Source organism: Calidris pugnax, unplaced genomic scaffold (assembly GCF_001431845.1).
Source record: "Calidris pugnax isolate Ruff unplaced genomic scaffold, ASM143184v1 scaffold118, whole genome shotgun sequence".
NCBI classification, from domain to species: Eukaryota; Metazoa; Chordata; class Aves; order Charadriiformes; family Scolopacidae; genus Calidris; species Calidris pugnax.
Genome location: NW_015090855.1, coordinates 1,735,771 through 1,763,102, shown reverse-complemented (window position 1 = coordinate 1,763,102; position 27,332 = coordinate 1,735,771). Strand labels below are relative to the sequence as shown.

Genomic DNA, 27,332 nt, shown 5'->3' with positions numbered 1-27,332 from the left:
CGGGGGCCGCGGCATCCCCGGGCGGAGAGGGGCGGCCCGGGCCCGGCGGTGCCCCGGGGCTCGGCGCTGGGCAGCGCGTCTCCGCCTCCCGCCGGCGCTGGGGAGAGCCCGCAGACGGGGAAATGGGGAGGGTGGGCTTTCCTCGGTGTATGGGGGGGTGTGTGTGTGCGCCCGGTGCCCACTCGTGCCCCTCGGAGGTGCCGGTGCCCACTCGTGCCCCTCGGAGGTGCCGGTACCGGCGGCGGGAGGGACCGGCCGCGCTCCCCGCGGGGCTTCCCCCCGGGCTGGCGGGGCCCGGCGGTGCCGCGGCCGGAGGCGGGCAGGGGGACAGCAGAGCCGCCTGCTCAGCCGGAGAGTTTGTTTTGAAGAAGTGGTGTCCGAGTGTTTTGTGGTCTCAAGTCGCTCTCCGGCGGAAATCCTACTCCTTTTTGTCAAGTGGGAAGATAAGTGTGTGTTTAAGAGGGGGAGCACGCTCGTCCCTGTCGTCTTCTTCTTCACCGCCCGCCTCACAGGGCACCCGAGTAGCCGTGTGCCAAAATGGCCAGCACCCGGTGCCGGTGGGGCTGTGCACCCATCTCCCGGGAGATACAGGCCAGCTTGTGCCGCGGAAAGCAGCTGTTGTCTTCGTGCAGTATATCTCATTTCTGCGAGGAGCTGAGGCTTGCGGTTTGGCCTTCAACTAGACTTTGATAACAATTAATTTTTATTTTAAAAAATCCTTTCAAAAGAAATCTCGTGAATGGGAGTTTCTCCTTGAAATGTCATTGGTGTTGCTCATGCTGTCCCTGGCTTGGACATCCCAAGGAGACCTGTGTGTGCTTTTCAAGGTGACTTCTGCGGGTTTTTATTTACAGATGATGTCCCTTGGCTGCTGCTGGGCTTTGGGAGCCTTTCACAGGGTTAAGTGGGGGGTTGGCTGGTGTGTGAAGCCTGGCTCATGGGGGCTTCTGTCCTGGGCCCAGCCCAAATGAGGACACGCGTCCTGGGCCTCCCCACCTCACTCCTCCCTGGCTTAATAGCCAAGGGTTTTGCTGTCCCAACTGGTGTCCTGTGTGCTGGCCTCAGAGCTGCTGAGCTGTTCTCTTCCAACTGTTGGAGGACAGTTTCGTACTGGTCCTATTGGGTGGCTCAGCCACCCCCTGGTCCCTCTATAAATGCAGCCTGACTGGTCCTGTTCACATGCTGCTGTGGGGCCAGCAGTTGTTTTATCAGCTGTATCCTGCACAGCACACGGGGTATCATCTTCAAGAGCTATGGTGCAGCTGTGGATGGGCTTCCCCAGGCCCAAAGGCTGTACAGTTTCAGAAGGCAGCTTCTCTTATAAGAATGGTTCTGTTCCTTTTTTAGGGTTGTCTAATTCATTTTGTGCCACTTCTGCGTGGTCACTAGTTCTAGAGCTGCTGGAGATGCTGTTGGGTACAAAATGCTGTTTAAAACTAGCTCTCTGCCCGTAACACGGTCACATCCTGCCCCGTGTTCTTGCTATCAACAATGCTGGAAGAAGAGGCAGGGAGGTGAAGGTGGTCCCTGTCCCCACTAGCCCATAGATGTCGGTGATGTTCTGAGTCATCTTCCCATCAGGTGACAGAAGATCTGCTTCCTTTTTTTTTTTTTTCCTCCCTCTTTCAGCCAAAAAATGTTCCGTCATGAAAATCCAGCCCAGTATTCCTGGGGCTCATCCTCCCGGCATTTGGAGGCAGTTTGTTTTGAGGCCAGAGCAGTAAGAAGCTTGGAAGCAAAGTGAGCAAGATAGCACGTGAGCAGAGCTGGAGGTTTTAATAAATCAACTGCATGGCGTGTGATGCTGTCAGTGGGGTGTTCAGGGGGCCTTTGGCCTGCCCACTGCTGTTTTCTGCGGTGAGGTAGAGCTGGGTTGGTTTTCTCCGGCTGCTGAAGGACTTCAAGAAACCTCTGCCCTAAAACTGTCCATTGCAGGATGTGTTGGGGGAAGTGGTTGAAGGAGGACTTGCAGCCCATGGGCTAAACCATGGGCAGAGAGGAGTGATTAATCTATTCCTTGATCGTGCCTTAATTAAAAATTCCAAATAAATGGGACCTGAAGGTGTGAGCGAGCTTGAACCGGCTGGAGACTGGGTTTCATCTGCTGAGTGTCACAGGATGCTCCTACAGCAAACCTCTGCTCGGGGGGGTCAGCAGCCAGTGGCACCAGGGCTAGAGCCAGCCTGCCCTATCTGGGCAGCCTCAGCCCTTCTGGGTTGGGGACAGCCCCATGGTGGGACGGCAGCAAGGATCTGGGCATCCTTGTGGCAGGGTGTGCTGTCACCGTGATGGAGGGCAGAGCTGGGCCAAGCCTGTCCCTGAGCCCCTGGTGTTTAAGTTGGGGGGGGGAAATTCATTGGTGTTGCTGAGGCTTGTTGTATTTGAGCAGTTGTGCACCAGTGCCAGGAGAAAACTGGGACAGTTGCACTTCTGGGTGCTGTCTCAGCGCATTGGTGTGGAGCTGGCATGCTTGCTGGCTCCCTTGCTGGCTGGAAAAGCTGGAAAACTGCTCCTGGTGCCCTTTGGGGACAGGGAAGGGGAGCCTAGCTTGGGCTCCGGGTTGCCTACCCCAGCACTGGCCTGTTGCCCAGCTGGCTGTTGTGTTTGGCTCCTTGCAAACCAGGTAACGTCAGTGTGCCTTCGGTCTGCTCGAGACGGAAATGCAGGAAGAAATTCATGTTTACTGTCAGCAAATCGCCACCTTTGGTACCCACAGGGAGCTCAGGGCTTTTGGGGCTCACGTTTGCATTGTGCTCTGGTTTATACGGTGCTTGGGGTAGCTCCTTGCTTCTGCCCTTCATCGAGGTTTCCTCCTACAGAACTGAAATTTTCGTGTGGCCTCAAGTTTGTGCAGAGCAGTCCAATGTAAACAGACAGTGCTGCCTCCTTCCCAGCGTTCTCATCCAGTGTGTCCTCCCCACGCACCACCCTAACAATTTACTTCCTTGGGGTCCCAAAGCCACCTTGGAAAGTAAATTGCCAGAGACCCAGCTGACGGCACAAATACAGCCGGCTCCCCTTTTATTCGGCACTGTTCCCCGGCGCCCGCTCGCTTTTGTCCCCGCCGTGGCTGGGGTGATTATGTGGGTCTGTCTCATCGTGGCCATTGTGTCGCTGGATGAGGCGGCCGATTGTTCTGCTCCGCGGTGAGCTGGGGCCGAGGCACGGCCGGGCTGGTGGGGACGCAGCGGCTGGAGGCTCTGGGAGATGCTCTCCTCTCTGCCCCGGTCCTTGCTGCCTGCCAGTGAAGCCCTGCGAGGCAGCAGGTACGAGGTGATGCTTCTGTGGGTGGGGAGGTCACTTCTGCTCACTGCCTTGCTCGGGGGCTTGTGAGAGGCAGGGTAAAGGGCTGTGAGGCAAACTGAGCTTTAATAACGTGCAATCACACTGGCCTCATCTCTAGAATAAGCAGAGCTTGGCATGGGGTGAACTGTGTTGTCCTGATCCAGGATCCAGTGTTCCCCTTGTCAGGTTTGTTTTTCTTTTTCATAAGGCTCATTCCCGGCACTGCCTCTCGCTTCTCCAGAAATGGGCTTGCCAGAGTTATCCTGTCTGTGCCTGGTGTTGGAACAAGGGTCCTCTAAGGAGCTACAGTCCCCCAAAATGTCTTGTCTTGCTGGTGGTGTGCTTTTTTAACAGAGCCTGGGAAACCAAGGGAATTCCTTCCTGCAGCTGAAAACAGTAATGCTTTTACAAGCTGTTTGCGCTGCAAGTTGTCCTTTCATCTTGATAACTCGCTGCAACAGTAGGAGAGTCTCAGACCTTGGACTTGGTCCTTGTGGAGAGGGTGGTTGCTGCATGGCTGGGAGGAGGGAGGTGAGGGGCCTTCCCTGGTGCTTGGGTAGCTGCTCCTGGCTTTTCCCTAGTCATTTCTACAGATGTTGGAGCTTTTTTATTTATTTTTTTTTTAAATTAGGTTTTCACCAGGAGTCTTGCTTGGTTGGATCTGATGTAGGAAAATTATGCAGAAAATTTAAATTATTGGGTGAAAGAGTGTTACCTTTGTGAGAGAGCTGTAATTCACTCTGGCTTTACTTCCTTAAAACTGATCAGAAATTGCTCCCGACTGGCTGTATGGGGCACAAAGGAGCAGCATTGGCCTTAATTTACATTTATGGCGCAAGAACTTGATTTTGATAGGCAGGAGTGCTTTGGAACGCTATTCCTTCCTGCTGCATTTTGGTGGCCAGTGGAGCAGCACCGTGGAGACCAACAGCTGCCTCTGTGCAGCTCCTCTTCTGCCTTGGTCCCTTGCAAGGATCTTACATGGCCAAATGTGGCTGATCCTGCTCAGTTATTTAATGCCTCAGCCTGGCAAATCTTAGTGTAGAGGTGTTCCAGGGGTGAAAATGGTGAAAGATGGTGCTACTGCTGGCTTGTCCCATATTGAGGGGACCATGATGGGAAGTGGTTGAGTTGCCCTTGGTAGTGAGGAACAGAGGAAAAGCGGTGGCTGGCAAGTGTCGGCGATGGGGAGTGGTCAGCTGCTACTTTTGCCTCCTGCACCCTTCTTGTGGGGATGTCAGCAGGAGGAGCCTGGATGGATTCTGTGGCTGGTGGAGAGAAAGGCAGAAGGGGCATGGCAGTGCCAAGTCCCACGTGAGGGAGCCGGGGATGCCAGCAGGGTGCTAGTGCCCAGCTCATCCAAGAAATACGTGGCTGGGCCATGGTGGCCTTGGCTTGGCTGGGCAGGGGCTGGGTGTAGTTGTCCTTTTGGGTTTGCTGGTGGCTTGCTGGGTGGCTGGGCACTGCCCAAGCAGGGATAGAAGGTGAAGGTGCAGCTCGGAATAAAGAAACAAGGTTTGAGCTGGCTTTCATCTTGTAGGTCTTCCCTCTGCAGTGTAAGGTAGTGTGGTATCTTACTATGAAATACTCGTAGTGCTTCCTTCCTTCACCGTCCTCTCCCCAAAAGATCTGCCAAGCAGCATTTCGCAACCTAAGGAAGGAACAGCCCGGTTCCTCAGCATATCCCACAGAGGGTTTTGCAGTCATCGGATCCGGCAGTGGGTGGGGGTAGTAAGAAATCCCCGAGTACTCCTTGATACAAGAACTAGAGCTCGGGATCTCCTGTGCTGTGTGTGGAGGGAGACTGGTAGCAGCTGTGGAAATAGCTCCTTTGGTATCATCGCTTTCTTCCAGCACTGGGTCTCCTACAAAGCACGTGTGGACAGGAGAGTGGCTGCAACCCTGCTGGCACAGATCTGCTCCTCTACCAATGCATCCAAGGTGCTGGTGATGCAGAGCATTGGTTGGAGACCACCTTTTGGTCAAGGCTAACATATTACAAGGTTTCTTTGAGGGCAGGTGAATTATTAGCACGGGTGCCTGTAAGCACCCGTGTTGTCTGTCAGGCACATCTGGTTTGGATTACTCTGCTGGTGGCTCTCCGGGTGTTGCAACTGCAGAGTATGTGAAGAGTTCACGTTTCACGTGTCTATCTCTGGAAGGCCTGGCTGGTGGAAGCTGATCAGCAGTCACAAAAGCTTCCGTGTATCAGTTCATTCCTGCAAATTAAATGCTTCAAAACATAATGATCTGCAAAGGACCAAACCTTAAATCAACACTATTAGTGCTGTCAGCCCAGACTTCCAGGAGACCTCAGCTTCATGGGATTGGGAAGTGGTGGAAGGCCAGGGCTTCAGCAAGCACTCGGTCACTTCAGGTGACTGCCTGCTGTGGTGAAGATGAGGGCTCTGATACTGCTGCTTTGTTTCCTGAGTTGATCGTCTGCCTCTTTTCCAGGTGGACTCATTAATTGCATTAACTCAGGCAGCATCTGCTCTGCAGGGTACGATGGACACCCCGGGGACCACTGTGGGGAATGGAGATGAGCAGTGTGGGGAGCTGTATGTTTGTACTTGTTCCTGTTTGAATGCTGTTACTATTGGTGGATTTTAATATCCAGGCAGCGCATGGAGTCTTTTAATGCTTAATTTTATTGAAACTTCTGGGGACCCTCACAAGGGTGGTGCTGGCTGGGACCGATGTGCAGTCAGCTGTGTAAGGCTCTGCAGAACCCTCTGCTCTCCCCGTGGTGGCACCGAGGGATGAATACTCTGGAAGAGAAACTGATACGCAGCTAGACAGAGCGAGAAAGTCTCTCCCTAAACAGCTTTATTTTTAAAGCATCATTGTTACAATAAAATGTGTGTTTACTCTGACAAAACCTTTGCTGGGTTATTTTAGTAATGTTTATTTTCATACTGGCTTTTCCTTCTCCTTGGCATGTGGACTGTTGTTCTGACTGGGGTTTTGCCTGACGCTGGTGTGTCAGGGTGGCTAATGTGTGTTTAAAGGTTTTCTAGCACCTGCTCTAAATACTGTGGATATTAGTCCAGTTTTGGGAGATGGAGCAGAAAACATATAGTGGACTGTGCTACTGAAATGAAGGAAAAAAATCCCAACCAAACAAACCCAAATCAGAAATTCTTGAGAGATTTGTGGGTGTGTTTTTTGGAGAACATGAAATTTAGATCATTAAAAATGCCAGGGATTTTAGCTGCTATTATTTTGAAAGGAAAGGTGGGCCCAAAGGCCGAGGGGTGATGTCATTGCCCGGCAGGAAAACTGCTCTAGGCCATCCTCATCTGCTGCTTTGGAAGGGTCCCAGGGGTGGCAGAGGGACAGCATGTGTAACCCCCGTCCTGGTGGGATGTGTCCTTGTGGGCACAGCTATGGCATGGAGCATGACGGGCAGGGCGATGGAGTCCTTTTTCCTTCTTAAAAGGAATTTTCTGGGTTTCTTGCTCAAACCTGAAGTGAAGGAGCGGGCTGTTGTGCCTGGGAGAGGGCAGGTCTGGGACAGCCCTTGTGCTCTGTCCTGACTGCAGTTATTTTGTATAAAGACACAAGCTTTAGTGCACCTTCTTTGACACTTTGTTTTTTCAAGGCATCTAAGGGGTGCAAGAAGCTCAGCTTGAGCTCCCCCCTTGCTCCTGGCCACACATGGGGGGAGGTGAAGGGGGTTAGAGCTTGCTTGGGCTCTGCCTTCAGCTGCCAAGCTGACTGAGAACGTGTGGCCACATTCTTCATGTGTGTGACTTCCTAGAGCTTGTTTTTCTAGCTTCTTGGTTTTGAGGTGCGAAACCAGTGGGCTCTTCCCTTCCCAAGCCTGCGGTTGCATGTGGTATCCCCAGGCTGGCACGAACCCCTCCAGAGGCCTTGTCTCACCCGTGGGCCCTCATCCCAGGGTCCCTCTGGAAACGCTGTTGGGGTGCTGGCCAGCCCCTCATGCAACAGGAGGGGTCCCCTGTCTCCACCCCCCCCCAACTTTTGTTGCAGGGAGAGCATGTTTCCACAGGGGATGTGGGTTCAAATGGTGCTGTGGGGTTTTTTTTTCTTCTCTGGGTTGTGCCTCAGTTTCCCCACTCCGTGGGAGCTTGCTGCCTTAGAAAGCTGCTGCTTTCACACCCAGTGAGTGGGTGTGTGGCTGTGCCGTGCTCGCTTGGGGGGCTGGGGGGCTGCAGCTGAGGTGACTCCCACAAAGCTATTCCCTCCCTGTGCCTTTCTAATCGGAAAGGTAAAGGTTGGGAAACATTTCTGGACGGAGGATGCCACTGCACACGTAATGGAAGAAAGCAAATACAGGCAAAAAAAACCCCAACCCATTGCACAGCTGTGGGTTGGACTATGGTATAAGCAAACTTCAGCCAGTGTTTGTTTGCATATCTGGGGAATTTCATGGCAAAATAATTGATTGGTTTTAATTGAATGCTATCGCCATACAAACGATCAAAGGAACCTCTTGAACCCTGGCACTGCATTAGCTACCTCCTTCGCTTTGGAGAGGCTGGGGACCAAGCTGTGCTGAAACTTTAAATATGCTGATACGCTGCCAAAAGGCTCCTGCGCGGGGATCGGAGGGTTACCCTGCAACGGGGAGCTCTGCGTGATGCCTTAATGTATGGTGTCTCCCCACAGCAGCAGGTTGTGTCTTGAATAAGGATTTCAGACAGAAAGTGGTGAAGATGGCTACGTGAATGCTAGTGTTTATGAAGTGCCTCAAAAAAAAAAAAATGTACAAAGCATACGGAATAAAAGAGGAAAGCAAACACTGCAGTGCGCCAGGTAGTCAAGTGCTAACTGATTTTTTTTTAAATTTTTTTTTTTTCCTCAACTACCTGGCAGGAAAAGCAAAGTGTTTCAGTGCCGTTCCTGCCTCGCGTGCTCTCGGTGTCGGTGGGCACGCTGGCGGGAGGCTGCAGGCTGTGGCACGGGAGCCCTGGGCACGTTGTGCAATGGCTGCTCTTCCTAAAATACCCGGCAGCGCAGCCGGGGCTCTGCCGGGGCAGGGCTGGGGACTGTGTGAGTTGGGAAGCAAAGGGGAGAAGCTGCTGGGAGTTGGCAAGTGATGCACGGACCACGTGTAAATAAACCAGATAAAATGGCTGTATTCCACGGCAGGAAAGCCCAGAGCTGTTGTAGCTTGAAAACTAGTCTGGGCTATGCCCAAGGCGTGCGGTGTTTTCTGCACTAGGGCTGCAGCAACCTGCTTCGAGGGAGAAAATAGTGGATCTTAAGTTCCTGTCGGCAAACGGGGGGGTTCCCTTGGAGTTGGGGACCCCAGAGAGGGCTGCAGGGTGGCCCCCGGCCGCAGCAGCCCTGCGAGCACAGCCAGCTCCCGCAGGAGTGTGAAATGCTTCCACACATGCAGCTCGCTCTTATTCTGCAGTCATATTTTTTTTCCCCCTCAGTGTTTTTCCAACTCATGTCTTGCTGCCAGAGTCCATATTAATAATGCATGACTTTTTTTTTTTTTAATGGTGCTTCCTTCCCGGCGTCCCTTTCAGCTGCTGAGTCAGAGAAGATTGTTATAGCAGCAACCTCTGAAGCGGTGAAATGCCCCTGCAATGCTCAACGGCTGTCATTTATCATCCCAGCTCCTCTGTGAGCGGCCCTTCCCCTTGCCCAGCTCTGGGTGAGGATACCAATGCCAAAAGGCTGATTCCTGCTACGCCAGCTGGTGACTGGTGAGATCTGCTCTGCTGAGCCTTCCTGGCTAGTATCTGATTAAAGCAGATATTGCCTCTGTTGGCTGCGTTTTTTTTTGGTTTTGAAATCCTGAGAAGCGTTTTTCCTGATCTGCCTGAGACTCTGCTTTGGGATTGTGCCCAAGACCTTTTTCTTTTTTTTTTTTCTCCTCTTTACTAATTCTTAAATCAATTTTTTTTTCCTCCTCCCTGTACTCCCCCTGAGATCTGTGCCTGGGCTTTTTAAGGTAATTGAGATGACAGAAGCCACATAATGTGTTAACATGGTTAAATTAACTCAAAATCCTTCCAGTGGCTGTTGAAACGTGCTTGGCTGCTGCGGGAAGCTTTGGAGCTGCTAATGCAGGATGGAGCAGGGATTTACAGGGCTCCTGCCTTGGGGTTGGGATCAGTTGGGTCACCTCCCTGCAGAGCTGGTCCCCACCTGCTGGGTCTGAAACCTGGAGAGAAATAGGAGCAAAAGAGCTTTTCAGGGAATTTGTCTTCTAATGACTCAAATAATAAATATGCTGTAATCTCAGGAGCAGATCTCTCCTGTCCCACATCCTAGCATGATTTTCTGTTCGGGTAGAAGCGGCTGCAGGGGCAATCACCAGTGGGGAGTGGGGTCACACAGCCCCAGGCAGAGAAGGAGCATCCTTGGGGCTGGGAAACGGCATCCTAATAGTCTTCCTTGACTTGGGATTCTGTTTCTGTGCACTTTGAAAGACTTACCTGTGAATTTATACAGTTACCGCAGAGCCAAGCAGGAGAGGAGCAGGGCTCACCTGGGGAGGGAGAGTTTCTTTTGCCAGACTTCCCAAACTGCCTCATTGCCTCGTGTCCTGCTGTTGGGAATGGCACCAGCACGTGTGTATCCATGCTGGGCAGTGCAGAGAGGCAGCCTGGGACCCGGGAGGGATGTGGTTCTGCTTTTCCTTCTCACAGCTGGCCAGAGCTGCCCAGAACAGCCAGACATCAATGCTGCCCTTGGGACCTGGGGGTGTGTAAAGCTGATCCTGGCTGTACCCTCGGTCTCGCCCTGAGCCAGGCAGTGGGGACACTCGCCCTTGTCGTGGTGTGCTTCCCGCTCAGCACCCAGGCCTTGCTGCTAAGGCTGTGCAAATGCCATGCCACTGATTCATTCCTCCCGAGGAAGGGAAAGCGTGACCAACATGGTGTGAAATTTCCCCAAAGCTGCAGTGCATCCTCCTCCTGTGCTGCAGGGTCAGGCTCCTTCGCTCAGAGTCAGGGACTTCTCTTGCCATGAATTTTTTTAGCTCTTTGCTGGCTGTTGGGTGCCCGCTGTCCTGGCCATGGGGTGAGCTCTGAGGCATCCTTGCTGTGCCCTCTAACAGGGAGGGGGCCAGCTCTTTTCCATGGGTTACTTTTGCCAGTTACAGGGGAGGCTTTTCAGAAGGATCCCATGAACTGTGCCTTGAATCCGTATGGGCTTGCTGGAGCGGTGGTAGAAAGCGATGTGTGTCACCTTGCTGTGGTCACCAGCTGCCCCAGTGGCTCTGCCTGCCCGGGATGTGCCCCTGAGGGGCACCTTCACCCTGCAGGCAGCCCCGCTTGCTTGGCAGAGAAACGCAACGCCACCCACAACTAGTGAGATGAGCGCCTTGCTCCTCAGCTAACAAGATTTAGGTGGATTATGCTATGTATTTAATCAAGGGCTAAGCTTATTGCCTTATTTGAAATGGATCAAAGCCCTTGAAAATGCCGGCCTGGAGACCAGCTATTGAGCGAGAGTATTACTCAGCCACGTTTCTGTGTGGTGGGACTTGCTTTCGAAGAAGCCGGGTAGATCAGGAGACAGGTTTCAGACCGCGGCAGTGACCAAATGCAAAACCAGATGGGAAAATCTGAAGCGATGAGGAGGTAGGAGCGTGCGAGCGGTGTTAGTCATTCAGCATCCCGGAGGATTTAGAGGGGGGAAAGTCTTCCTTTTCTAGCTTTCAGTTTGCAACCACATTTCCAGATATATAAAGCTCCATGCTGGCAGGTGAGGGAGATGCTCTGGCATTTGAAAGTCAGGCTTTCACCTTCTAGAAAAGCAGCTGTGACTTTTGCATGAGCTTGTGTGGCTCTGCGGCAGGGACCAGATTCTCCAGCACTTTCACAGGGAGCCCCAGACCCCTCTGCAGTGGCCATCAGCAGTGTTGGAGCTCACAGGGTCTTGTCTCCTTGTGTCCCTGTCCCCACAGCAAGTGTTGCCCCAGGACCCTGTGAGACTTTGGCTGTGGCAGAGCTTGTGCTGGTTTGCAGAGGAATAAAGCAGACGATGGTTGTCACTCCTTTCTTAGCCCAGAGGTACTTGCTCCTTGCTCTGGCCTTAGCTGTGGGAGCCCAGCAAGAGCAACTCCCCCCCTTTCCCAGGATCCAGGCTGCTGGCCACGGGGCTCAGCTTGGCATAGGCAGCTTGTCCCAGGGCAAGGAGGTGCCTGGTTCCTGCCCACAGCTTGGTGGTGGTGGACGTGGTGGGAGACTTGCTGTGCAGGCTTTATTACTGCCCGCGTGCCGAGGTATGGGGAAGGAAATGTGGCTATCAGCAGGTTTGAGATTATTTTCCAGTGTAGAGCTGTTGTGTGTGTTGGGGTCTGCCTAGAGTGGTAGGGCAAGAGTGTCTAGGTGCTTGGCTATCTCTTTCTTGCAAGGTTAGGGTTTTTTGCTGTGAGGTGTGGTGGTGCACATGGTTGTGCTGTCCCCATGTCTGTGGTCATCGTGTTGCCAGCACGCCCTGTACCTCTTCGCTTGCATGCAGCGAGCTGTCCCAGCCTAGCTGAGCAAGCTCTTGAAAACACGCCAGCTATTCAAATCACCTTTCCTGTTTCTTAAAAAGAGAAGTTTATTCCAGTAACCACCTTCTGTCTCGCTGACGTTAAGCCTAAGGAGGGCAGCCGCAGCTCACGGCTCTCCCGCTCCACGAACGTGACTGTCAGCACTGCCTGCAGAAAACACCCCAGTCAGATGGCTTGTCTGGAGGAATCTATACTGGGGGACAGTTACTGGTGACTTCTGCTCTGAGGTGAACCAACCTGCACAGTTCTCACACAGCAGCAGGTTCCAGTGCTCTCCGCAGCATGACCACTCCTTTGCCTTTGCAAACCCCCAGCGCTGCTTTAAGCAAACTTCTCTACCCTCTGATTCTCAGACCTCTCTGTGGTGTTTTTTTTTTCCTCACTGTGTGCTGCAGTGGAAATAACCCCAGGGTAAACACAGGGAGAGAAATTTACCCGTGCTCCCCCTGTGCTGCAGGTTTGGGTCTCCCTCACCCCACCTTCCCCGTCTCTCCTGGGCCTGGCCTGAGCCCTTGTGCAGGGCTGGCCGAGCTTCTTGTTTGACAGCTGGGTGCAAAGTGTTTCCTTGCTTAATTTATTGCTAATCAAGCCTACAAATGAGGCTTTGCCTCATTTCTCCTCCTGCCCAAGCCCATTGTGCATCCTCCTGCCCTAACTTGCAGTTGTAATTACAGGAAAGGATTGGTCAAGCATCCTTTGGTGTTTCAGAGGCCTCAGCAGCCTTGCTAGCTTGTAATCATCCCGTCAGCCCTGGTTTTCTGGTGTCTTGGCTTGTATCGAATGGTCTTACAGTTTCTAGGCTGCAGCAGCGAGGTGTCTGCTGGTACCTGGCCCTGTTCAGCAGCCCTAGGGCTTGTTGGGTGCATTGGGTTGGGAAGAGCTATAGGGCAAGAGCAGATGGAGGGAGCTGTGCCGGGGGGCTGCTCAGCTTCAGGGGGCTCTATGTTAACCCTGCTATCACCTAATTAAAAAAGAAAAAACGCCAGTTGACATAGTTATTGCCTTGTTTGCTGCTGTGCTGCAGAAAGCTGACAGCAAAGTGGGGCTCACAGCGGGTGCTGATACCAACCCTGACCTCCCCTGTCACCTCTGCTCGTGACCCTCCAAAAGGGCCAAGACTCAGCAGTGATGGAAGAGACTCTGCTACTGTCCTTCGTGGCACAGTAACTGCTCTGACCAGGGAAGGACTGCACTTGCAGAAGAGCAAGCTGTATGTTCCTGCACTAAACTTCTCTGCAGTTTCCTACCTTTGTATGTGGGGCACTGCATCTGCAGCTGGCTTGGGAGCAGGTCACACCCCCCATCTTTACCCCCTACCCCCCCCTCCCCACCCCCAAAAAAAGTATAAAATTGCAGGATGTTGAAGAGCATAGTGGCATTTGTAGGGCTGGGTCTGAGAAGCGCTGCCAAGGGCTCGGCCACATGGAGGATGGGGGAGTGGAGGAGGAGGAGGGTGGTGTTTAGCTGTAATACCTTGGAGAAGCAAACACAACCTGGATAAATAGGGTAACTTGAGTGGATAAATCGGTGTAATCTAAAATCTCATTATCCAGCGTGGAGGAAAGGGCCAGTGCCTCGGCTGGGAGGAGGAGGAGGATGGGCCACTGTGTCGCTGCAGGCTGGTGCCATGCTTGGTGGGTTGGAGGGGCTGGTGTGGGCAGAGTCTGTGGGATGCCAGCCCCGATCGGCTCCTTCCCCATGGCCCCTGGTTAAGCCCCTGATCAAGCTGATGTTGTTTCCAGCCATCCTGCATAGGGCTCTCCCAGCACCTAGCAAGGCAATGCCGTGCTGCCCAGTGCCCACCCTGTCTCTGAGCCTACCAGGGAGCTGATCTGGGGTGTCTTCAGGAGATGTACATTGAGATATGTGGTGTTTGGTGTGGATTTTTTAGGATACAAAGGAAATGTGCTGTCCCCAAGACCTCATAGCATGTTTGATGTACTTGTGAGTTTTAACTTCCTGCTGGTGATGTGGGGATCAGAGAGAGGGGAGACTCTTAAATGGGAGTTGGGTATGAGAGGGGTCAGAAATCAGAGGCTGGCACTGCTGGGTTCTGTATGTGGTCATGGTCATTGCTTGGGAAGGCCATGCCAGGTTCACCGCAGCTTTGGGTGAGCACGGGGCCTTCCCTCTCCGCATCTGAGACTGAAAGCCTCGGGCAGGGAGATGCCACGGGGACTGGCACTGCCTTGGTGCATGGGTTGGCCAACGCTTGCTTGTAGAGGTCGTATTTCTGAGCCATTTGCATGCTGAGCATCCCCTTGGGCTTCGGTGTCTTGCCCTGCCTCTGCTCAGGGGTCTGGTCGTGCAGGAGGGTGCTGGAACCCTCCCTTGTGCTGTGGTGGCAAAGCACTGAGCTGCTGCCCAGCTCTGGCTACGGGTCGTGCCCACCCAGGTCCCGTTGGCAGGCTGTGTCAGGGGCTGGAGCGGCCTCTGGGTGCTGTGTGCCCATGCCAGCCCCCCATGGATGGGCTCCCAGAGCCACTGGGTCTGAACCCAAACTGTGCCCACCGGTGAGAAATTAATTTCCCTCCTCGTTTGCCATGTGCTGCCCTCTTATCCCAAGGGGTTTGGGCAGTGGTGTGGTTCAGCTGGGATAGAGTTAACTTTTTTTTTTTTACTGGCAGCTGGTACGTTGCCATGTTTTGGATTTGGGATGAGCAATACTTTGGATTGTGCCTGGTGTTTTTAGGCAGTCAAGGCCTTTTCTGCTCCTCGTATCAGCCCACCAGTGAGTAGGCTGGGGGTGCACGGGACATTGGGAGGACACACAGCTGGGATGGCTGACCCCAACTGACCAAAGGGCTGTTCCATACCCTGTGGTGTCATGCTCAGCTTATACAGCCAGGGGAAGAAAAACGAAGTGGGGGGACACTCAGAGTGATGGCATTTGTCTTCCCAAGTAACTGTGATTTGTGATGGAGCCTGGGGATGGCTGAACAGCTGGCTGCTGATGGGCAAGTAGTGAATGAATTCCTTCCCTGCTTTGCTCGTGTGTGTGGCGCTTGCTTTACCTATTAAACTGTCTTTATCCCAACCCATGAGTTTTTCCTCGCTTTTACTCCTCCGATTCTCTTCCCCATCCCAAATCAAGGGAGTAATTGAGTGGCTGCATGATTCTAGCTGCCGACTGGGGTTAAACCATGACAAGTGGGCAGGCAGGGGCAGCGTGGCCAAGCTGGGCACGGGGTGACACACACACATGTCCCATGCAGGGCTGGGGAGCGCTGCCCTCGTGTTCCCAGCGTGTTTATCTTTTCCAAGGTAGCCAAATGCCTGACTCTTGTTTGCAGAGCTTGAATTCTGGGTGCAGGCAGCCTGGAATTGATTAGTTTATTTTTTTTTTTTGCCCTGCCCTGTTGCTCATATCAATGAGCGAGTAGTGAGATCCCACGGTAAACACACAGCTCTCTTTAAGAAACTTCAGCTGCTGCTGTATGTGAGGAGCTTAAAGGTGTTTTGGGGGGGGATGAAATAGAGGGAGGGAGCGTTTGCCATTCCCTGATGTGCCTCTATGTGTGCCCATCACTCTCCAGGGCTGCGAGGGGGGGGTGATATGAAAGAACTTTGGCTTGGAAGTCCCCAGGCAATGGGAGAGCCACCACGCAGATGGGACAGGCAGGGCACCCTGTGCCCCACGCTGCTGGGAGGCTGTGGGGAGCCAGGCTCAGTGCCCCATCCTCACAGCCTGCTGCTTATGGGCAACCAGTATCGCTGAACTTGACCGGGTTTTTCCCCTGCTGGTTATCAACCCCACAAAACCTGGTGGGATGGGAGTCTGGGGGCCACAAGCTTCCCGTCCCTTGGAGTCAGTGATGTCCTCATTGCCTCGTGGTGGATCCTGAACCCTGGTTACAGCTTGGGGCTGCGGAGGCTCTTATCCCTCGCTGAGCTCACTCACTTAATTGCCTTGCTTCTGCTTATCTAGGATTAATATGTAACTTAATGGTAGCGCATTAGGCACAATCCTGCGAATGCGGTGCTTGTGGTGAAGGGCGGTGTGAATCTGGTTTCTGATGCCAGGGTACTTTACTCTCCCCCTTCCTGTGATAAGGTTTAAGATTTTCTTGTGACTGGCACCAGGGCGGCAGTGCTGTTGGTAAATGTTTGCTATGGGTGGGCAGGAGGGATGAATCAGCAGAGGGAGGGAGGGGAAGGTGATCCTTGGGGGCAGCCGTGGGGCACAGTGCTTCCCAGCACGGCTGTCCCTGGAGAGGGGTCTGGTGTGTGCCAGAGCCTGGTCCCAGCATGTGCAGGTGTGGGGTGATGGAGAAGGGTTTTTCCATTGTCCTTTGTTCAAGGCATCCCAGACAAGCTCTCGTGCCATTGCCTTTCTGCTGATACCTAGGAAGGCGTCGCACAGGCTGTGACATGATGTGTAATCTCTTAGTTAAGTGCTAAATAAGTTCATAGATAGATGGATGAGTTATTTCCAAGGAAGTCATTCCCTACTCTGATGGTGGAATTGGTTAACTTATTTACAGCAGCTGTATTGCCAGTTTGCTTGTCAGGCAGAAGAAAACCATATAAAAATGTTAGGTATTCCAAGGCTACGTGGTTCACAACAAAGCCAATAAAAGTCTTAGGACATCAGAGTTCTAAACAAAATTCCATAGGTAATGGTCTGTATGCTGGAACTTCAAAGTTGCATCTTCTTTCTGATAGCTTTTTTTTTTTCATCCTGTGAAAACACAGCAGCTGTACTCACTGTTTGCAGTACAGTCTTTAATTATTGCAGACAAGAACAACTCTGTAATCATACTGCGGAGGCCAAACTGCTGTGGGTCTTAATGGCACTGTATGGTGAAAGTACCCTTGGCAGGGAGCTCCGAGCTGCTGCCTTCTAAAATCTGGGACAACAATAATCCCACGTGATTAAAGAATTTCAGCTTGGAGAATTTTTGAGGAGTTGAAAGGGCTGACGGGCTCTCTGGCAGCCGAGGCAGGTTGATGCATAGTGTGGAGGTGGGGCTGTGGCAGTGCTCCTTCCCCAGCTGCTGAAACGGCTGGTTTCCCGGTAACTGGCAACGGGGAGGAAAGAAATTGCAACAGGAGCAGTCTTGGCGTATTTCTACAGAGGGATCTCTCCTCAGGTGCAGTCTCTCACAGTGCAAATTGCACTTGCTGCAAAGCAGCCTTTACACTTTCGGGGCTGAAGCGTTTGCAGGATGCTTTATTTTCAGTAGGAAGTACTGATGGCAGCATTGCAGCCTCTGCTTCTGCTGGGTCTGGGTGCTTTAGCCCCAGCGAGGAGCTGAAAAGCCTGATGTCAGATCAGGTGAGAGCCTGTGGCTTCTGGTGGTGGACGTTGCCCTCCTGACAGGAGTCATCATCCCGTGGCGTGATGCTTGGGTATTACCAGGGAAAACGCCTTAGTGCGGGCAGAAGGTTTCACTCTGCAGCCTCCTTTGCACCTCCCATGGGGTGGTTTGTGGCAAGTGTTCAAGTTCCCTGGAGGTGTTCAAGGCCAGGCTGGACGGGGCTTTGAGCAACCTGCTCTAGTGGGAGGTGTCCCTGCCCATGGCAGGGGGGTTGGAACTAGATGATCTTTAAGTTCCCTTCCAACCCAAACCATTCTATGATTCCAAGTGTCCCCACCAGCGTGCCCTGCCCTGCAGAGGTTGGGGACGTGAGGCAGCCAGTGGATTGGCATAGGCAATCCCACGTCGGGGTGAAGACCTCTGCCTTGGGTTTTGTCATTCTGATGGCAAGAAGTGGGTCCCCTGGGGTGTGTGCATCACGGGCAAACTGGGCAGGGAGCAGGACTTTCCCCGCACTAGCTTTTTTGGAGACAAAGAAGATGTAAGTAAGAGCTGGACCACGCTTTTAGCCATAAATGGCAGTGGAAGATGTGCTGTGGTTCTTGCTGAATTGAGTGAAGAACGAATGCCCTCCTGGATGCTGTAACCACAAATTCTGCACCTGCATTTAAGCATGACGACTGGGAGGGCGTATTGTTTCATGTGTGTTAACTGGGATGGTCCAGCCTGGTGTACAAGGCAAACCACTGACCAGAAACAACATCCCAGACCCCTATTTGGAACAGCTCAGTTGCAGCAAACATGAGGCTGTACATGTGACAACCCTTTTTGTTCAGCCACACTGAACTTGTAAAACATGCTTGAAAAATCAGGTCTTTGTCTGTTTTTTTGGGGGAATATCCTAAACAACAGTCCCATTCTCTTTTCCTTCATCAAAGTCAGGGTGTTAAAGCTTCACACAGCCCAGTTTGTACCATGTGAACTGAGTCAGTAAATCTGTGACCTTAAGTTGTTTTTATCTTGACAGTTTTATACTCTTCAACGGGTATAGTTAATCTCCTAATTTGGAAGACTAACAAATCGGTGATTTCAAAATCTATTTACATGTTGTGTGCAGTATATAGAAATTATAAATCCAAATCCAACCTGTGTTCTATTCTCTGCTGTGGTCTGGCTGTTGGCTAGATTGCTTCAACTCATAAAGGACAGCCCGGATGAAAACACCCTATTGAATGCATTTCCTGGGCAGTACCACCCCACGTGTCCCCTTTTTCCTGTGGCTGCTTGTTTGATGAGTAGGATGCCCAGGTTGGTGGGAGGGGGTTGCCTGCAGTAGAGGATTTCCTTTCTGCCCTGCAGCCCTGCTGGTTCCCACAACCTGGAAGACAAGGAATTGTCCCAAGAAGCCCATGTCCTTTCCTGCTTTAGGGGCAGTGCTGGGGAGTATCTGCCTGCTCTTCCTCTCCCTTGCTTGCTCAATCATTCACTTAATTCTCTCTTTTTTTTTTTTTTTTTTTATTTTATTTTTTCCAAAACTTCAGTATAAACTCTTTTTTCTGTACTGCACTTTGAGATTTGTAGTGAGGGGTTTAGAGAACAAGTCATATGAGGAGAGGCTGAGGGAACTGGGCATGTTTAGTTTGGAGAAGAGGAGGCTGAGGGGAGACCTCATTGCCCTCTACAACTACCTGAAAGGAGGTTACAGAGAGGTGGGGGTTGGCCTCTTCTCCCAAGGGAATAATGCCAGGACCAGAGGAAAAGGTCTGAAGTTGCGGCAGGGGAGGTTTAGATTAGATATTAGGAAGAATTTTTTTTTTTTTTTTTTTTTTTAACTGAATCTCTCCCTGTTTCCTCACCCCGATCCTACGTGAGCATCCGGCTCAGGCATCAGGATTCCTGCCGCTTTGTGATGGTGTCCGGGGCACAGGAATTTCCACCACTTTGTCTCCCAATGAACCAAGGGAACAAACGCTGAACTGTAAATGTTTGCTGTTGGTAGCCAGCAGCCTGTGAGTGCTGCCAGCCGAGAGGTTAGCAACCATTTCACTCCGCCTGCTGAAGAGCCTTTTATTGCGCATTTAACTGTGCGGTGCCCACAAGTGCCCAGCGAGTGCTGCGCTTTTGTGCTCTGTGTGCGCAGAAATCTGCTGGCAGCCGATGCTCTTTTTCTCCTTGGAAGCATTTGAGCTGACCCTGGCGAAGGGAGGCGAGATGGGGAGGGCAGGCTCGGCTGTAGATGGGGAGAGCTGCCCGTTGCCGCAAAGAGGGAGGGATGGAAAATAAACAGGAGATGCAGTCATGTGCAATTGCATCTCCTGAGCTGCAATTAAAGTAGGAGAGTCTGAATCTCGCTAGGAAAGGTAATATTTAACTTGGGCAAATGCTTGTTATGCTCTATGCTCCAGCTTGTACATGTCGCTACGCCCTTCCTCACAGAGAGGAATTGTGGTGGAGCCTGGGAATTGAGCTGCTCTTGGGGTTTGCGAAGCCCTGTGTGATCTTACAGCCATCCTTGGTGTTACTGCCCCGGTGCAGGGGTAAACTGTGTCCTCTGGCTTCCCCACCCTCAGCATCCCCTGCGTGGAGCTGGGTACCATGTGTGCTGGAGCTGGGCTGCTCAGAGCCCCGGTGACCTGGGGCTCGATCCCGCTGCCAGCCCTGGCTCCTTCCATGCGTGCTTTGGTGCTGGAAATGCTCCGTGAGTTCCCTTGGTCTGCCAGGTTTTCCCATGTGTGCAGAGCACATCATGCTCCTCTTGCTGGGTATCCTAAAATCAGAACAGTGCTCTTCAAAGTGAGCACACAAACACCTTAGCTCAACCAGCTGTGGGATTGCAAATGAAAGTCGCCATCCTAAAGTGAACATTAAAAATTTAGGGACTATTAGAATAATCTGGATTTTCTTCCCCCTTGCTGAAGCCTTCCCGAGGTCATTTTTCACTAGGACAGTTCAGATGCAAATTCCCCGTATTCAGGTTTTGGTTGAGCATCACTGCAGTCTCCCATCTTCCCTGCTTGCTTCGTGCACGTACAGGCTGTGAACTTGCCAATTTTGGGGACGGGTGATTTGTAATTACCAGCTCAGTGCTGCTGCTGCACTGTTAATTCTTAGACCACTTAACGTATCAAATTATTCCTTCCTGTGCTATTTATAGGCGAAGGGCTAAGTAACAGTGATGGCATTAATATTAAATTCTCTAAAACTAATAGGAACCTCTTATTTAATTGTTCTGGCACTCTGCGCGTCTGGGAAATACGGTGCTGCTGGAAGGCTAATAGAGACAGAGGTCTCATGGTGCATTAGCAATGGGATGCTGCTAAATTTCCTAGTTAGGTTGTTTATGAGTTAAGACTATCGTAACTATCTGTTCCTTGGAGGCTTAGTTTGATTAAACCCCTTTGTATTTCTAATGCTAATGGAGCTGAGTTGATGCTGGGGATCTGCTGGGAGAGCTTAACAAAAGGCTTAACATAGATGTGACTGCTGGTAGACATGACTCTGCTGGTGTTGCTGTCTCTGGGCCCGGTGGGAGGTGTTTGCAGCGGGCAGGATCTCCCAGCCCTGGAAGGGTGATAGGGTGACCCATCCCTGCTGCCAGTGGGACCTTCCCCCCCTTCCAGGATCTCTGTTGTATCTCCCACGCACAGGCGTCCTGCAAGCTCTTCTGGGCGCTTTGGATGTCTGGCAAAGCAATTTGTTCAGTGGCAGTTTCCCTGATTGTACGTTGATTTATGACTCTGTTGGTTGGGATGTGTGTTCCCGGGGCAGGACAGGAGCTTGTGGTGGCTGCCCTTGCCGGGATGGGGTCCAGCTTCTCCAGAGCCCCGGGTGCTGACCGGAGAAGGCTGCACATTGTAGTGAGACCGTGATAAACTCGTAAACAGCCCCTCTGTGCTTCTGCAGTGCTGATGGACTAATGAACCTGGGAAAATGCTGGATGTGACAGAAAGCCCTAAATCTCAAAGCAGAGGAAGACCCGCTCCTTCCTCAGGAAAGCCTGGCTGCTGTGCTGGATGCTGATACTGCTGCAGGCATGCAGGGCAGCCGTGGCCTGCCTGGCCCCTCTTCCTGACCCAGCGTCTGTCTCCCAGCGTGGGGCTTAGGGTACCGCAGCATCTCTGTGCTGGGGGATGCTGGAGGAAGGTCCTTTCCACAGGTGGCGGAAGCGTGTTGGGGTCAGGAGCAAGACATGTCAGGTCTGTCCCCTTCCTGTGTTGGTAGCAGGCGTGGGTCACGCTCAGACCTCTTCCGAATCCACTTCCGAGCTGCAAATTACTCTGCTGCCTCTTCTAGTACATATCATCATGGTAAAATTAATTTTCCGTGAGAGAGTCAGCTGTTTCTTGATTAGAAGTGCTCCGAAAATACCAACAGAGAAATGATTACAGGAAGCCTTTAGTGCTCATTTATATAATAACTTAACCTCCCCGGTCAAAGTTGTTGCATCTACCCCTGGCTTGGATGAGCACTTGCCCTCCCTGTTGCTTGTGGGCAGGGAGGTTGGGGTGCAGCATCCCGAGGGGTGCCCCAACCCTGGGGTGCAGCCATGTGCCTCTGCTCCAGCTGGTGGGAAGCTGTAGGTCTGATATCATGGTTTCCACGTGTTTAAATCCCAGCGGGATTGACTTGTCCTTTAACGAACTAACAAGAATAATGTTAAGGCAGTAATTTTTGGCAAATGGATTCTTAAACTTTGCTTGTTTTCTGCGTTGGGTAGTCAGGGCCTGCTGGAAATTTGTAGGAGAAGGGGCATCTTGCTTCCCACTGACAGCAGCTAAAATCCCTCTCCTGTCCTTGTCCCCCCTGCTCAGCGGCCGTAGCCGGGCTGTTATCGCTGCGTGTGTGTGATCTGAAGCGCTGTGTGCTCAAGTGGAATAAAGGCAGAAGGCCAATGTAATTTTCGAGATCATCCTGTGTGATTAGATTAGCAATATCCCGCAACACGGGGAATTGCGTTGTGGCTGAACCCAGGTTCATGCTGAGCGTGCGTGTGCCGGTTCCTCCCCGGGCAGAGGGCAGCGGTGGGGATGCTCGGCATCTCCTTCTCTGCCGGCGGTGGCTCCGGCACTGTGGCTCTGGGAAATGCAGCCTCTCGCCTGGGCTCTGTAAGGTCAGCCAGGTCAGGCTTAATAAATTTAAAACATGGCCAATTTGCTCATCAAAAGCAAAGAAGACTTGAGGAGTGAGGTTTGAGATCAGTACAGCCATTCCCAAATGTTGGGCCAGACCCCACCCTGGTCGCAGCAGCCCCATAGAGCTCATTGAAGTGCTGTGTGGGTATGGGGAGTGGAATGTTTTCACTAATGTGTTTTAAATCCAATTTTTCTGACCCAAATGAATTGTGTGTTCTGGATAAGCAGGGGGTTTGTGAAGCTTATTTCACGGTGGTGGGTTGTTTTGGGGGCAGGAGAAGGGGCTGTCATCCCTGGGGGGGTTCTTGGTGTTGGGTGTGTGGCGTCTTGAGGGCACAGCTCAGTGACCAGGTATCTCCTTAATCGTCTGAATAAAGGGGTTAATATGTGAAAAGGCAACTGCTGCCTTAAACAAAGCTGGTGTTGTTTGTGCTCTCGCTCCCCTGGGATGGTGGCTGCTGTGACAGTCTGTTCAGGATTCCCACTGCTGCTCCCAGCGAGTCCGACCCAGCGAGCCCTGTCATGTGGCTGCTCCGAGCCCCGGCTCCGTCTGCCCGACCAGGGACTGGGGAACAAACAGCGCTTTCACTGCGCCCGACAAACCTCCCTCTTCCTCAAACGAGGCAGGGATTGGATGCTGATTTGCGTCTCTCCCGTTCTTTCACGCTTCACCAAACCTGGTTCTGCTTTATCCAGCGAGGAGAAGGCATAACGAAGTAGAAAGCGAAATTACTTGTTCAGCGTCAGCGAGTTGTGCCTTGGCACTGACTCAAACTCCACGCAGTGTGGAAGGTGCAGGCTTGCTGCCCCCCCTCCCCTTCTCAACATCCTGCTCCTAATAAACATCTTGACTCTCTGGGGAGAGGAGAAGAGTGGTGTGTGTTCCCCCAGCTCTTCATTAGACTTTTGGGTGTTTGGAAAGGAAGCTGGAGTGGGGGTCTCTCACCCTCACTATTTGCCGATGGCCAAGGTGAGGCTGAGTGGTGCTGCTCTCCCTTAAGAGTCCACACTCTGCTGTGCTTGCTTGGGTGGGGGAGGATGCTGCTCCCATCACTGGATGTGTTGATTTGTGCTGCCTCCTGGTAGAGCCTCACAGTGCTTCTGGCTGCAGCTTGGGGTGATGCTATCACCGGGGTAAGATGTCATAAATGTGTCCTTAGGAGCTGCATGGCCCAAGTATCAACCCTTAGCATGTTGCCTTTGCAATCGAGACAGAGCTGTGACGTGAGCTGAAGGAGTTGTCCCACTTCCACATCTTCTCGTGGTCATCCGGGAGACCTGCCCTCTGCCTGCCCTGCGTGGGCAGCGGGGGCTGGAGCTGCCCTGTGTGCATCCTGCTCTAGACCCCAAGGCCGCGCCAGCCTGACTGCATCACTCGCTTATTCACCATAACCCCTAAATAGCCCATTTCTGTGAATGTGGTTTTGTTTTGGTTTTTTTTCCCCCTCTGCAAATTCCCATTTCCCCATGTCCTGGTTGGCAGCTGCCCAGTGAAGCTGGGGCAGGGAGGGATGCTGGGGCTGGACCGCTGGTGCTGGGAGGTGATGCAGTTTCATGCTCCTCTGAGCAGATGAGTCCGAGTGTGAGCGTATGAAGTTTTTAGGGCTGGGTGTGAGGCTTTGCATGGGGAATTTCAGCTACATTTGTTTCTGGCCTGTGGTGCTACATCAAAATGCCAGCTTTTCCTTGAGCCTTATCCCCCTTGGGAATCTGCTAGAGCAAATTCCTCGTCTTTCTGAGCAGGAGCAGCCCTCGCTGTCACTGCAACAGGAGCATCTTGCCAAGAAACTGCACCAGAGCAGGCGTTTGTTTTGTAGTTGTCACTAACCGACGGGGCGGTTACTCTGGGTTGCAGATCCGGCCCCAGAAGAGGTGGGTAAGGAAAGAGGTTTTAGGTGCAGCTTTGGCTGAGGCAGCCCCAGCTTGTTGCTGGTGTAACCACTGGCTTGAGGTGCCATCACCGGCTCTACCATGAAGGGTACATGTATGGGAAGGGAAGGCTGGAAATAGGGATTTAAAATGCATTTTGAGCCATTTAGTTGCCAAGCACCTTGGGACAGACCCCCTTCTTCCTGAAAATCTGGTGATACCCAATGGCCTGGAGACAGGCTGGGCACAGGCATGGCATGGGGGGCTCCGGGCACGGCGTGGGGCTCTGTCATCCTTTCAAATATTTACTTAGCTGTGTGAAAACAAAATACAATTGGGATTGGAAAATGTGTCTGGGCAGCCTATCTGGAGGCTGCCTCAGTCTGTGGGTGTGGAAGGGGACAGCAGGGCAGGGGCCAGGAAGGTGTGTCAGCGTGGGTACCGGTGGGTGGTGTTTGGGGGGGCCCTTGCCCTTCCTATAGCGGTGCCGCCTCCAGGGTGCCCTATCTAATCTGTGCTAGCGGTGACTGTGCCTTCCTGGCACTGGCAGGCGCAGGTTTCAGGCTATTACAGCTTGTGATATGCCTGCTGTAGAAACGACCTGTCTATTATAGATGTTTCCTGGTGACATTTCATCAGTTACTGCCCTCCTCTGTGCAGGTCTCTGTTGTTTCCTTGGCCTGGTGCCCTCTTCATCCCTCCTGGAGAGTCTTTTGACTTGTTTTTTTTGTTTTTTTTGTTTTTTATAATTACTACTGCAGAATTGGCCTTTTAGATCTCCCCTCCTCCCTGTTTTCAGATCAAGATTATTTTTCTTTTCCTCTTCATTCATAAGCCACTGCGGGGGGGCCGTGGCTGGCACTGCGATGCTGGCGAGGGGTGCTCTGGCATGTGTGGTTGCTGTCTGTCTGTCCGTCCGTCCCTGTGGGTGGCCATCCTGCTGTCCCTGCGGGTGTCCTGGTGACGCAGGGCTGTGCTGGCTGCTCTTTGCTTTGGGCCTGTCCCTGCTGGCGCCGGGTGTCAGCTGAAACTGAAACCCAAGCTCTGCCCGAGCCGTGCCAGGGCACAGGGGCAGTGGGAAAGGAAGGGGGGGGGTAGGGGGGGAGAGGGAATAAACCTGGCTGGGGCTGCCCCCAGGGACCCCAGGGGGCTTGTGCTGCAAAGTGCTGCCTGCTCTGGGATGTATGGATTGCTGGTGGGCTCGAAAACTGGTGGTGGGATGTTTTTTTTGTGGTGCCCAGTGAGGTACCTCTGCCAAGCAAAGTGTCAGCCCTGGGTGCTGCAGTCTGGGAACTGAGTGTCCTCACTTGGAGTCACAGAATGGTTTGGGTTGGAAGGGACCTTAATGACCATGTAGTTCCAACCCCTCTGCCACACGCAGGGACACCTTCCGCTGGGCCAGGTTACTTTCCTGATATAATGATATTTCCAAATGAAACCTTCCGACTTCAGCAGCGAGCGTACAGTTGTTTAAGCTGCAATGCTGCATTACAGTCCGTGTTGTCAGGTCTAGCTGGGTACGTTCCCTTTATTAACCAGCCGGGCTTCCAAACATGCCTTACGCCTCCGCTTCCCGACTCTGTGCCCTTCCCAGCTCCTGTCGGGCAACCGAGGCACGTGCGATCCGGCCATCCTCCTGGCAGGAGGGAGCTGAAACCGAGCAGAAGGCTGGGAATGGTTCCAAAAGACTCCTATTTCTCTTTCCTGATGCTCATGGAAATATTCCTTTCTTTTTTTTTTTTCTTCTTCTCCCTTGCAGTGAACACCTACCTCTTCATGATGCAAGCCCAAGGCATCATGATTCGTGAAAACATGCGAACAATAGGAGCTCAGGTGTACGAGCAGGTGGTCCGCAGTGCCTATGCCAAGAGGAACAGCAGCGTGAATGACTCAGGTATCTCTTGAATAATTGTCATTTTGATCAAAGGTTCCATTTCTGTTGGAAGTCGAGTTGACCTGAACCACTCTTGCTTGAAGGAATTCATTTATGCTGGTAAATGCGGGGTCAGAACTTTGATGAATTTTCTTCTTTTTTATTTTTTATCTAAATATATATTGTATGTAGCATAAAAATACATATTTTATATATAATTACTTTGTATATATACTATGTATAAATTTTATTAATTTATTTATGTATATATATACATTAAAATTCAAATGCTTCGAACTTGTATATAGGGTGAAAATCTTGAAAGGTCCCAAATGATGAGATGTTGAGCCAAAAACTTCTTCGCTTTCCAGGAATTCGGCTTCTTAGCTTCAACCAGTCCGAGGGTAAACACTTTCAAATTCAGTGCAAGGATCAGGTTTCATATTTAAAAAATAACTTCCCAGGCGCACGCCTGCGCAGAGCCCTGGCTCCCTGCACGTGGAGGAGCCTGTGCTCATAAGCTTCACTCTTCCCATGCAAGGATGAACTGAAATGACTTGGCTGGAGAACTGCCACAAATAATATATTGAACTTTGGGCAGAACACAGGGAGTGGAGTTGCAGGCTCCCACTCCCAGGCTCTTCATCATCCGTCGTATCAAGCCGATAACAGGGTTACAAGTTTTTGGTGTAAATAGGGTACAACAAAGCATGAATGCAGGTGGCTGTGTGTAAGGGAGGGTGAGGTGTTGCCTTTGGGCTGCTGTGACACCGTGTGTACTTTCCTCGCTGACCTGTCCCGCTGGTGCGGTTGGCGTCAGGCTGTGGCGGTGCCGTGGGGCTCAGCTCCTCTGCTGCGAGGATTCATCAGCAGGGGCTGATACTTTTACAAGTCAAGATTATTTCCCTGTTAATAAAAAAATACAACCCGTGTCCTTGCTACCCAGCCTGCCAGATCAGCTGTACTCTGACCGGGGATGGGCACGGGAGGGGAATTATCAACTTGCGCAAGAGATCGACACCCCAGGTCATCTCCTCTCCCCGCCAAAGCCGGCCCGGGCTGCCAGCCCAGGCTATTTTTAAGGCTGGAAACATCAAGTAACACAGACGTAGGGTGAGGAAGTGGCTGATCCCCCAAGGAGAGGAGGGTTAGAGACTCCACCGCTGCCACTTGCAGTGATGAGAGCCTCTGTCCCACTGTGGCCCTGGCCCGTGGGGCTCTGAACCCTCCAAAAATCAGCTGTATGCTCTTGCTGCCTGCAGGAGGGGAAATGGTTACCACGTTAGCATCAGTGAAACTGGTACTGCTGCTATGGAAATAACTGGCTTCACACGGGCCTCGTATCCATCCCAGCTCCGCAGGCATGAGCTCATACCTCTCTGGCCCCAAGAGCTCCAGCAACAAGGATGGTTTAACATACACAA

At 52.2% G+C, this 27,332-nt stretch overlaps 1 protein-coding gene across 1 annotated transcript in view; it reads left to right on the top strand.

Moving 5' to 3' along the window:
- The window catches only part of B4GALT5 (UDP-Gal:betaGlcNAc beta 1,4- galactosyltransferase, polypeptide 5), a 52,143-nt gene that overhangs the window by 13,766 nt on the left and 11,045 nt on the right, over positions 1 to 27,332 (top strand). Inside the window, exon 2 of the mRNA XM_014943653.1 lies at positions 25,795 to 25,929. Within this exon, the coding sequence (XP_014799139.1) occupies positions 25,795 to 25,929 (135 nt within the window). The remainder of the gene's footprint in view (positions 1 to 25,794; positions 25,930 to 27,332) is intronic.